Genomic DNA, 11,506 nt, shown 5'->3' with positions numbered 1-11,506 from the left:
CTACAATACACAAGTGTGGGGTTGGGGGAGGGAGGAATCAAAAGATACCCGGAAGTAAACTATTGAGGAATCTCTGGTTTAGTGGATAAAGCAGGTAATAATAGACCTATGGTGTTTCCCTTTATCGGTGACAGACTGCTTGCAACTCTCAACAACTGACATATTTTTGTAACTCAATTTTCTCGTCCATAAAATGGGGTTAATTTCACCTCTCTCCTACTTGCCTCTAAGGCTTAGCTAGGTAAGCGTCTTGGAAGGTCCTATAATAAGTGAGTTGACAAGTCTACTATTAAAACATAAAAAAAAAAGAAGTCTACTATTGCCTAATAAAAGAATATCTCACAGTGTATTGCAAAGTTACCTCAAAATAAAATATACTCAGTTAAATAAGGTAAAACATTGATAAGTTTTCTTAAATCACAGATTGACTTCTCTGAGAGCTATTTAAATAATGATAAAGATGGAAGGCTGTTTTTTGCTTATTTTGAAGCCGATATTTTTAACTGATCCATCTTCTATGTATGCAGTGTTGCAAGATGGAGATGTGACAGCATACAAAATGAGGGAAAAAGTTAACGTGTACCAAAAATCTTGTCAAACCTGGTCAAAGATTTCAAGAAAACTCTTAAAGGACATTTTATAGTTCTGCATTTCGCCCTAGCATAGTAATTTATGAATATTAACTCGTCCCTTTTACTCTCTCCCTCTCGGCCCAAGGACGCATAAATAATATTTATCAGGGTTTTGTCCTTAGTCACAGTCCCTCAAAGGGGCCCAGTTTCACCTACACTGCGTGGGAGGCTGGGCAGCAACCCCACGCTTCCTGTCAAGGATTCCTGGGGCTACAGCCTGAACGTGGTCTAGCCCGTTTCTTCTTTATGCTAATTCTGCCCTCCTAGCCCCTCTCGGCGGGCGTCTGAAGGCCACGGTGAGACCCTCCCGGGAGATGAAAGGCCTATCGCCTCCTAAGAGATGCGGGCGGAACGGGGGCGCGGGGCAGGGTGACAGGGTGGTAGCGACACTGACAACGACGCTGAGGGCCCTAAGTTGGAGCTGACGCAGGCCCTACAGGGTTCCCTCCCCGCCTGAGCCTGGCTTCCGCCCTCAGAGCCCAACAAGGGAGAAGTCCTCCCGGGGGCGCTACCGGCAGTGAGTGGAGGAAGGGTGGGCAAAGAGGCCGCAGGCAGCCCCCTCCTCAGACGCGCCTCAAGGCCTGGGCCGTGGGCTGTTGACGCGCCAACGGCGGGGAGGGCGCGCGCACGCGCGAAATGGGGGGCGGAGGGAGCGCGCTCGGCGGCCGCCGCCGCTGCAACTGAAACGGAGGAACGCGAGGGCGGAGGGCGCGAGCCACGGGAGGAGTGTGGGGGGGAGATGGTGGGTAGCGGGGAGCGCGCGCTGACGTCGCCCGGAGTCACGCACGGAGCGCCGGGTTACGCGCCGACGTCTGGCTGCCACGACTTGCCGTCTGCGGCGGCGGCGGCAGCGAGCGGATCCCGCAGGGGAAGGAGGAGGAGGGAGAGCCGAGGGGGCTGTGAGTGAGCGGGAGAAGCAGGGTGTGAGCCGGACTTGCCAGCGGGAGGGAGAACGAGAGCCGAGCCAGCCATCCGAGCCGCCTCCTCCTCCTCCCCTCGGCGTCCCGCCCCCGCCTGCCAGCCCGCCCTTCTCCCTCCTCAGCCGGCAGAGCCCGAGTGAGGCGCAGCTCGGCTCGCGCCGCTGTCCAGGACAGGTGTGCGCGCGCGCGCCCTCCTCCCCTCCCCCTTTCCTCGCGCCCGCCTAGCGCCTGCCTCGCGCGCGCCCTCCCTCCCTCCAGCCCGCGCCCTCCCTCACCTGCGGCAGGACAGCGCCCGCCCGCCCGCCCGGGTAAGCCCCTCGCGACCTTCTCTGCTGCCACTGCCACAGCTTGAGGTGCCGCCCACCTTGTCCCCTCTAATTGCCCTCTTATGCCCCAGGAATAATTACTGTAGCATTGTAGACATCCCCGCACCCTTCCTCCGGGGACCCTGGTAGTGCAGCAACGCGCCCCCCTCCCTCCGGAGCGCACGAACGAACGAACTCCTTCCCACCTCCAAAAAAGAAGAAAATCACACGCCCCTTTAAAAAAAAAAAAGCAATCCTACCTCCTCTGGCGCTGGAGACCACCAGTGGTGCCGTTTGCTTAGCAATGCCTGAGCCCCATTCCCCCTGACCACCTTTGCCTGGGGCCTGGGACAGTTCGCCAAACCTGGCCGACACTCCCTGCACAGCAACCCTGGCAGGAGAGGAGAGGAAGGAGGCTTCTAGGCTCCACTACCAACCCCTCCTTTCCTCTGTTCAACCCCCGCCCCACCCCCGCAATGCATACACCCTCCCAGTGTGCGTTGTAAAAATAAAAAAGAATACACTGGTGCTGACAGCGCAGACGAAGCCAGGCCCAAAGATGGGTGGCCCGAACAAGGCATTTTTGCTGCCCCACAGAGCTAGGTCAGCTCCACAGTCTCCTCTGCCTTTGTCCGAGGGCAAAACGGACGGATGTGAAGTTAGAGGGTCTTCCCTTTGAGCGACGGTAGGCCCCGGCAGCGGCTATGGGGAAGGGACCCCAACAAATATATTTGTCTTGAGCCTGATCTTGGGTAGGGAAAGGCCCAAGAGTCCGGCTGGGAAAACTTTCTTTGGTTCGTTGCTGTCTACCCCTGAATAAATGCTACTTTAATTTCCGTTGTCTCTGCGGGACCCTCTTGAGGCTTCTAATTCGTTCTTATATGGGCCCCTTTACGTTTCTGTCGGGCCAGGCGCTTTTGGACAGCTTTTTGCAGCGGTGTCTCTGCTGGTGTCCCGTGTCCTTGGAAGGAAGCCCCAGTGCTTTATAATAGGCTGAATTTGGTTTGACATCTTTTGGTAGATTGTCAGAGGAGAAAAGGAATTTTTTGATTACTTCAAGACCCTCACTGTTCCCCGCCCAAACTGACGTTTTCGAATTGCGGCTTTGAAAATTGGAGTGTTGACTAGAGTGTGGAGAGAGTTGCTGATTTCATTCCTTTGGGTACTAGTAAAACCATTTAAGAATCAGCCGAAAGAGAGCTGTTGACATTTGCATCGGTTCTGTTTGGACCTTTTGGGTACATAAAATGTCGGGTTCTCTGAATCTTTTATCGAATTTAGAATGTGTGCTACATTTATTTAATTCTTCTGCAAATGCTTAAAATAACATTTGGGGAAATGTGAGGATTCTATCACATGGATTGTTCTCTTCAGATTTTAAATGTTTAATTCATATCTTTAACCCTAAACATTGAAATAGCATTGGAGAGGCATAATTTTAAAGATTAGATGAGCTATAGAAAGGGAATAGACTTTTTAAAAATGGTCGGTGAAATACTATTAGTCGTTGTTGTTAAATGTTAAGATTTACTTGAAAGTTTCCCTTAATTTTCCTGGTAGCTAGCCATGAGAAGAAATGGGTAATTCCTCCACTTTGAACAGTTACAGTACAACATTCCAGTTAGTTTTAATGATTTGGGTATTGAAGATAATTGTCTGGTTTAAGACAGGCATTTAACCTAAGTAGCACTTGAAAACACAAGTTCTAATGTTTTTGCTTCTCTTTTATTTGGGAAATCTGTGATTCTGTGAAATATTAATGAGCGTATTGTTTCTGTTGGGAACTCCGTAATCAAAAGGGTTTATTACCCAGAGGTAGATCCCCTCTCTCCAAGTTTATTTTGTAAATGTGTATGTTAATTTTTACTTTTAGAATTAGATCATTTCAGACCGTATTTCAGGCTGAGGAAAATGAGGTTTTTTCCTTCTTGTTCAGCCTAGTATGTGTTTCTCTTGTGAACAGTTTTTTGTTGGTAAGATTTTGTTAAAGATGTAGAGATAGAGGGATTAAAAATAAAGCAATCTCTATTCTCGAAATGTGTGTGTAGTGTTAATAAGAGAGCACACTAAATCTAGAGACATTTATTAGGTTTTAAAAATATAAGCAAACTTTGAGGAGGAAGGAAATATTTTTTGATAGTTCTTTCATTAACACAGATATTTTGTGCATATTAATATATTTCGTTTTCCCTTTGTTTTTCCTACATTGTATTGCAATTATAATTTTAATTTTACAACTATTTGGTTTAAAATGACAATGCAAACATCTAGACACTAGAACTGGCTTTTCATTTACCAAGTTAGCATATTGTTTTGGTAATTAACAAATAGCTAGGTGTGTTTTTAAATCCACAACTTTGCTAATGGATTTTCAATGTTAGGATGCAAATTTAACTTTGAAGTTCTGTTTAAGGTTAAACTCTTTGTTTTAAGACTTTTCTCTCAGACTGCCTTTTAAGGGTACTATATTCTGTAGCCTACGGAAAGCCGCCTTTCACCACCCCCTCCATTCTGACCAAAAGCCCACACTTACAGGCTCATCCTGAAATAAACTCTCTTGTTTGAGTAGTGAAAATGTGTTAAATATCCTATTTATCATTGTATTATTTTGGGAAAGGCATTATTAACCTTGTTTGCTTTTAGATACATTTATAAAGTAGGCAAGAAGCTAATAGATAAAGGCAAAATTTTATACATATATAATAAAAAACATGAAATAAGTAAGAACATATTTATGTGGAGAGATCCAGGTCTCAGTTGTTTACTGATTTGAGCTTAAAATTCCCAGTTTATGCGTGCAAATGATATTTAACTTGTGTTTTGTCTAGAAACTTCATCAATTGCCTCTGCGCTGGGGAACTAAGAACTCAGTTCCTGTGACAGTCACTTTTTCAGAAAATCAGGGCATTCCCAAACTCAAACCAATTCAGAGCCCCTGGACATAAACGTTTGGGACAGAGGGCAAGAAATTTAGACTCCAAAGTTGGTTCAAGAAGGCGGGCAGTTTCGAGCCCTACTTTTTTGTCCTGGGGGAAGCGATCATTAGCATGGAAGAGTGACAGGGACCGGCAGGCGCGTGCCCCCTTATCGCAGCCCCACTGGCCTTGCTGCTTTGAGTTCTACTGAGGGGTCAAGGGCTTGGTTCAGCGCGAAGTAAACCCTTGAGGAAGAATAGCGGCTCTTCTAGAGCGGTCTTAACCAGGTCGTAGTAGTCTCAGCTTACAGGTGGAAGCGTAATGCCCCGCCCAGTTCTGTGCGGAGACCCTGCCACTCAGCCTTTGAGACCCTGTTTGGGGCCGGGGTCTATCCAGGGTCCTGATCGCTACCGTGCAAACCTAGAGGAGCCGCCGCTTCTTACACATGTATTTCTGTGTGGTGGGAAGTGCACCAACAGTTCCTATATCTCCTTCCCGACAGACTTGGGGACAGGGGAGGGAGTGCAGAAAAATCAGCACTGAAAGGGTACTACGCAGTGCTAGAGGATGACCCTAAATTAAGGGGAAGTTCTTTATGGGGCCCAAAATCTGGATTTCCATCTCTCACAGTGGGCCTCGTCTTCAGGGAGCCATTTCAGGAACAGCTGGACAGGTGGGTGGTTCTGAGGCTGGTTCACAGGACTATCCCAGTTTTCTTCTTGGGAGCCAGGGTGCTCTGCCCTGTTTCTTCCTCTTTAGCGGGAGGTAGCGAACGTCAGCCCAGAGCTGAAGTAGCTAATGCTGGGTTGAATGGGGCCCTTGCTAAGAGAAAAAGGTAGCTGTGAATACTTAGCAGGCAGGTTTGCCCAGGAGATGAAGGGCTATATCAGGGGGCTTTAAGGTCTCAAGCATTGACAAAGCTTATGCCCTGGGCTGGTCTGGGTTTCTTTATCATTAGTCCTCTCTTTACCCCTCTCTTTTCCAGGAAGCTTGGGCAGCCAGGTACTCAGATGTCTTGGGAGCTAAGAGTGAGGGAGGCAAGTCTCCTTACTTTTGGGGGCAGGGGTTGGGGGGTGTTAAATGGGAATGGAGCCTACAGATGAGATAGGGATATGCTTCTCAGGATGGAGGCAACAATCCATGCTTGAGAAAGCCAGGAATAGGGCTGTGAGGTCTGTATCACCTAAGCCCCTTGCAGAAGGTGATGGGGAACATGTAGGGGCATAGGCAGGAGGTGCCCTGGAGACAGGCCTTAGCTTTCCCACAGCTGCTAGGACTGCAGACTGCAGTGAGGGAGTATGAGCATTTGCTATCTATCTGGAAGAAGGAAAATAGGCCCTAGTTTATGCCTCAGATCTAGGAAGAGAGAAATTTTTTATTTCTGAGCCCCTTCCTGAGACCAGAGAAGACCCCCTTTAGCTTTCACTGGCTTAGCTGTCATTGGTAATGGTCGGTAACCTAGCTGTCTGTCTAAAAACCAGCGATCATTTAATGTTTTACTTTTTGAGAGATGGGGGCTCTCCTTGACACTTAGGAGTTTCTGGGAGGAGGAGTAAAAGGGGCGAGCGAACCTGCGTTAATGAATCCCGTAAGGAACTGCGTTTCCCAGGAAATTCCTGACATTTTTAGCTCGTGAATTTCCTAAAGCCTGCTTGGTTTTCTCTTCCATCTGGGTCCTTCCAGAGAGGAAGAGTGGGCTAGGGGCTGAAGGCTCGGCAGGGCCTGGTTTATCCGCAGAGCTGGCCGGCAACCCAGGCTGGGCTCAGCCCTGAACAGGGTGCCCCCCTTCCCCAAATCTCAGAAGGAGGAGGGGGAGGCAGGCGGGCAGTCGTTGTACCAGAGGGGGCTGGTTGAAGGTTTTGGGGTGAGTGTGGGGTTTCTTTTTGATTGTTGCTTGGGGAGAAGGGCAGAGCCAACGGGAAAAGGCACTGCGGGCACCCCGGCCCTGGTGCGGCTGCCGTCCTCTGCTCGGCTCCCCCCTGCCGGTGAGTGCGCCCGCCCGCCCGCCCGACTGTGCGGGGCTGCGGTTGGGGGGAGGGGGGAGCGGGATCATCTGAGGCCAGAGCCGCTGCCGTGCGCGGGGAGGGGGAGCGGCGGGAGCGAGGGGAGGGAAGGGCTAGGTGTCTGGTGCTCCGCGCCACTGCTACCGGCGCCCCGTCCTCATCCCTGGCAGCCCCTTCTGCAGCTAAGGTTTACCGCTGCACCACCTCTCTTCTTCCTCGCCCGCCTCTGCGGCCAGGGCTCTGCGGTAGGAGACAGTCCAGTCAAGTGACGGGTGGGCCGATCTGTGTCTGGATGGGGCCCGCTGGGGAGGGGGTGGCCGTGACTCGGTGTCCCCTCTCTGCAGCGGGCTCAACTGCGCTGCGCGGGCCCCTCCCCCCACATCTTCTTTGGGGTCACTGGAAAGCAGAGCTCAGGCCCACTCCCTGTGCTTAGTATGGCAGTCCCCTTCTCACGCCAGTCCCCCAACTCCCCGGGCCGAGGCCGCTCAGGGTCTGGCCAACAGCGACAGCCACCGTGGTGGCGGCAGTGGCGGCAGCAGCTGCGACGCGGCGCGTTCTAGTCCCCCCCCCACCCCAACCAGGGGTGCGGGGTGAGGGCCGGTGGGTGGGCGCCGCCTGGCGGGCGGGCGGATGGGGGACTGGCAACGGGGAGGGGGTGCGGGTCACGTGCTGGCGGTCGGGTGGGCGCGTACAGTAGGGCGCCCGGCTACTGTACTGGGGAGTCAGTGCCCTGTTACCGGGTCTCGTCTGTCTCGTCTCTCCCGCAGATCTCGCGAGAGTGGCTGACTGGCTGTGGGGGTTGCGGCGGCAGCAGGCGGAGCCGGGGAGGGAAAGCAGCGGCGGCTGAGGCGACTGAGGCGGCGGCGGGCGGAGCGGCAGGCGGCGGCAGCGCGGCGGCGGAGCGCAGCATCATGGCGGACCGAGACAGCGGCAGCGAGCAGGGTGGTGCGGCGCTGGGCTCGGGCGGCTCCCTGGGGCACCCGGGCTCGGGCTCGGGCTCCGGCGGGGGCGGTGGTGGCGGCGGGGGCGGCGGCGGCGGCAGTGGCGGCGGCGGCGGCGGGGCCCCGGGGGGGCTGCAGCACGAGACGCAGGAGCTGGCCTCCAAGCGGGTGGACATCCAGAACAAGCGCTTCTACCTGGACGTGAAGCAGAACGCCAAGGGCCGCTTCCTGAAGATCGCTGAGGTGGGCGCGGGCGGCAACAAGAGCCGCCTCACTCTCTCCATGTCAGTGGCCGTGGAGTTCCGCGACTACCTGGGCGACTTCATCGAGCACTACGCGCAGCTGGGCCCCAGCCAGCCGCCCGACCTGGCCCAGGCGCAGGACGAGCCGCGCCGGGCGCTCAAGAGCGAGTTCCTGGTGCGCGAGAACCGCAAGTACTACATGGATCTCAAGGAGAACCAGCGCGGCCGCTTCCTGCGCATCCGCCAGACGGTCAACCGGGGGCCCGGCCTGGGCTCCACGCAGGGCCAGACCATTGCACTGCCCGCACAGGGGCTCATCGAGTTCCGCGACGCTCTGGCCAAGCTCATCGACGACTACGGAGTGGAGGAGGAGCCGGCCGAGCTGCCCGAGGGCACCTCCTTGACTGTGGACAACAAGCGCTTCTTCTTTGATGTGGGCTCCAACAAGTACGGCGTGTTTATGCGAGTGAGCGAGGTGAAGCCCACCTACCGCAACTCCATCACCGTGCCCTACAAGGTGTGGGCCAAGTTCGGACACACCTTCTGCAAGTACTCGGAGGAGATGAAGAAGATTCAAGAGAAGCAGAGGGAGAAGCGAGCTGCCTGTGAGCAGCTCCACCAGCAGCAGCAGCAGCAGCAGGAGGAGACCGCCGCTGCCACCCTGCTACTGCAGGGTGAGGAAGAAGGGGAAGAAGATTGATCAAACTGAATGGAACCCCCCCCACATGCATACACACACACACACACACACACACACACACACAGCGCCACACACAGAGAAAATATACTGTAAAGAAAGAGAGAAAATAAAAAGTTAAAAAGTTAAAAAAAAAAAAAAAGAACTGTTAACTCCAAGGGAGCACCACCCACAGAACCTCCACCAACTGACAGTTTCTCTTCTTGACTTGCCACCCATCGCTGGATGTTGTCCACTTTATCCACCATATAAAACAGTAAGCAGCTGCTAAAAACAAAAAACAAAAAAAATACAAAAAGTAATAACATTATATGAACTGTGTTTCCTACTTGATTAAAAAATATAAAGAACTGAGTGTTTATTTCCCTAATTAACCAAGAACTTTTGTACACGTTTAAGCTATTATTATTAAAAGTGTTTGCAAAATGGTCAAGATTATAATATTGCTGAATTCTATAAAAGTCCTTTTCATGTTGAGCTAACATTTGACTTTAGCACAAAAAAGAGATATTTTAGAACACGTAAAATAATATTTTTAGTTTTTTCTCATTTTGTTACCAAATTTCAAACCTTACATGGAGGTTATTATAGTATATTTGACACCCTATATACCTGTGATTAGAGATGTGTATATATATGAGGGCTAGGCATGCTGTGTGTCTGAGCTTTGTCTAAATGTTATGCAGAAGTTTGTAGAGTTAAAGGTACGTAGGTTAATTCATGCAAGGTAAACAATAAGTGCTCTCTTTTATACAATATGCATTGCATCTGGACCTTAAACATTTAAAAATGGTCAGTGAAACTTCTGTGAACATGAAGAAATTATTAAAAAAGGCATTTAAATGAAATTTGCTAAGTTGTGATTTTTACGGTTGGAACCAAAGTTATTCAAGTAGTAAAAGAAAAAAGAGAAAGAAAGAAAAGGAAATCTCCCATAATATTTTTCTGCATCTGTTTGCTTTGACTGAGTAGGCGTTTTGTCATTATTGTGTATATGAGATGTACTTGTATCGTTCATAATATATTTTTTTTATTATGTGTAGAAAGATTTTAAAAACTTAACTAACGTGCAGCAATTTCCAGTGAACCTGTACTTGGACATCAGGTAGTGAGTCTATTTGTGGTCACTAGCACTGTCTCCTAAACTTATAAGAGGTCTGAAGCTATCCTTTGATTTTTGCCAGTGCTATTAACTTATGTAGACCCGTTAAAAAGCAGAGCAACACAATTATAGTTATCCTACTGAGCCATGGATTCTGAGCTTCATTTTAAAAGTGAAAGCCAAGTTGGTGTATGTAAAGGATTTCCATGTAGCTGTGGTGCTAGTTATTACTGGCTACATTATATGCTAAGTGTATTTGTGTTCCCCAAGTGTACAAGCCTTCTATCAAAAGTATGTTCTATAACTCATATATTCAAGGTGTAGGGTATGAAAATGCAAAGCTTAGGAGAGCACTTTACTAAGCTGGTGTCCTCCCAACTGAAATTGTTTGTAACGATAGTCTTTTACAGGTTTTCATTTAAAGATGTTCGTGTGCTTTTAATTGACAACTAACTTCTTGCTGCTGTATAGTAAAATATTAATATATTTTTATCATTAAACTGCTGCATGACTATCATCTTTGAGTGAAGAGAAAATGTTATAAAAAAAGATGCCTTAAACAGTACATTTTGGTTTGGAATTCTGTAGAAAGTATTTTGGTTTAAAAAAAATGGATCTTGTCTGACATAAAGAGTTCTGGGGATGGAATTGTTTTCTTGGCAAATCCAGCCATATAGATCTAACTGCTGTATGTAGAAGACACCACCTGTAGGAGCTGGAAGGTATCAGTGCTTCTCACATTGTAAAGCATTGGCCTAGGAAGGTGAAACAGTTGTCTGAAGGATTTTTTTTTTTTTCTGCTGGTTCTTTGGGTTTTGATTTGGTATTTTTAAGCTCCCTGGTTGAGTGTGTTGTCTTTGAGATCTACTGTATGTGTTGAATAACAAGCTATTTCCATTGTACTGTGCATTTTCCCATTAAATTGTTTGCTTTTAATATTCATACAATGTTTAATATGAGGTGACCGTACAATAGTTAGGAGTTTCTTTACTTACAAAATCACTGGAAATGATTAAATTGCTTTTCCCCTTCCCCCAAGGTGCATTTTTCTTATTTCCATATAGTAAAGTTGAGCTTTTACAGTGCATAATGTGACATTTGGAATGCTTATCAACTGCATGTAAACATTAATAACCTGCACTTTTTTGTCTTAAGGTTTGTTGAGCTGTTTTGTTCACTGTACTTTAACTGTGATATGGAAAAGACTGCATTCTCTGTGCTGTTACTAGTTAGGAAAGAGAATTGCTTTGATTTTGTCTCTTGTTTACTATAGCTTTTTAAAGTTAAGCCTTGTACTACAGGTTGTTGGAGTACTCCTAGATCAGTGTTTCATAGTAGCCAGCAATAAGTAGTGCAAGTCAACAAAAAACACAGCAAACTTAGGCAAAGTGTCCTTTCTTTGAGATGCGAGTTCTTTCATGAGGTTTTCTTTAGGGTCCGAGTTACCTAAAGTGAAGCCTTTCTTAGCTATAGACTTCAGATTCTGCTTGGAATCCTACCGGATCAAGAAGCACATGTATTGTGCAATTGTCTTTACACTATAACAGTTAAACACAATCTTACTCAGATTTTGAAACCAGTGTCTGAATTATGGTCAGTGGGTTTAAAAAGAAATCCACATGCAGATCTTTTAAGACTTCTTAAGACGTGATCATAGAAAAGACAAATGACTGTAAAGATGCTCTTTTTTTGCATCTCACTTTACCTCCCCAAGTCCCCTCCCAACCTTTCCTTCTCCCCTCTCCTGTT

At 48.7% G+C, this 11,506-nt stretch overlaps 1 protein-coding gene across 4 annotated transcripts; it reads left to right on the top strand.

The window, feature by feature from the left end:
• Positions 1-869: 869 nt before the first annotated feature.
• On the top strand, positions 870-10,789 carry PURA (purine rich element binding protein A). 4 transcript variants are annotated; one of them, XM_060008718.1, is made up of 2 exons: positions 870-928; positions 7,543-10,789. In XM_060008718.1, exon 2 carries the CDS (start codon positions 7,687-7,689, stop codon positions 8,656-8,658), a length of 972 nt encoding a protein of 323 aa, XP_059864701.1. In that variant the 5' UTR covers positions 870-928; positions 7,543-7,686; the 3' UTR covers positions 8,659-10,789. The 4 variants fall into 4 exon arrangements, with proteins under 4 accessions (XP_059864701.1, XP_059864702.1, XP_059864699.1 ...); XM_060008719.1 differs by lacking the exon at positions 870-928 and adding an exon at positions 1,450-1,726; XM_060008716.1 differs by lacking the exon at positions 870-928 and adding an exon at positions 1,450-1,860.
• Positions 10,790-11,506: the final 717 nt, after the last annotated feature.

This window comes from Delphinus delphis, chromosome 3 (assembly GCF_949987515.2).
Source record: "Delphinus delphis chromosome 3, mDelDel1.2, whole genome shotgun sequence".
Taxonomy (NCBI): Eukaryota; Metazoa; Chordata; class Mammalia; order Artiodactyla; family Delphinidae; genus Delphinus; species Delphinus delphis.
The sequence above is the reverse complement of the archived record's forward strand: the minus strand, read 5'-3'. Positions and strand labels throughout refer to the sequence as shown.

Excerpts from the sequence above, each read along its gene's own strand:
- PURA (XM_060008718.1), top strand. The coding sequence starts at position 7,687 with ATGGCGGACCGAGACAGCGGCAGCGAGCAGGGTGGTGCGGCGCTGGGC.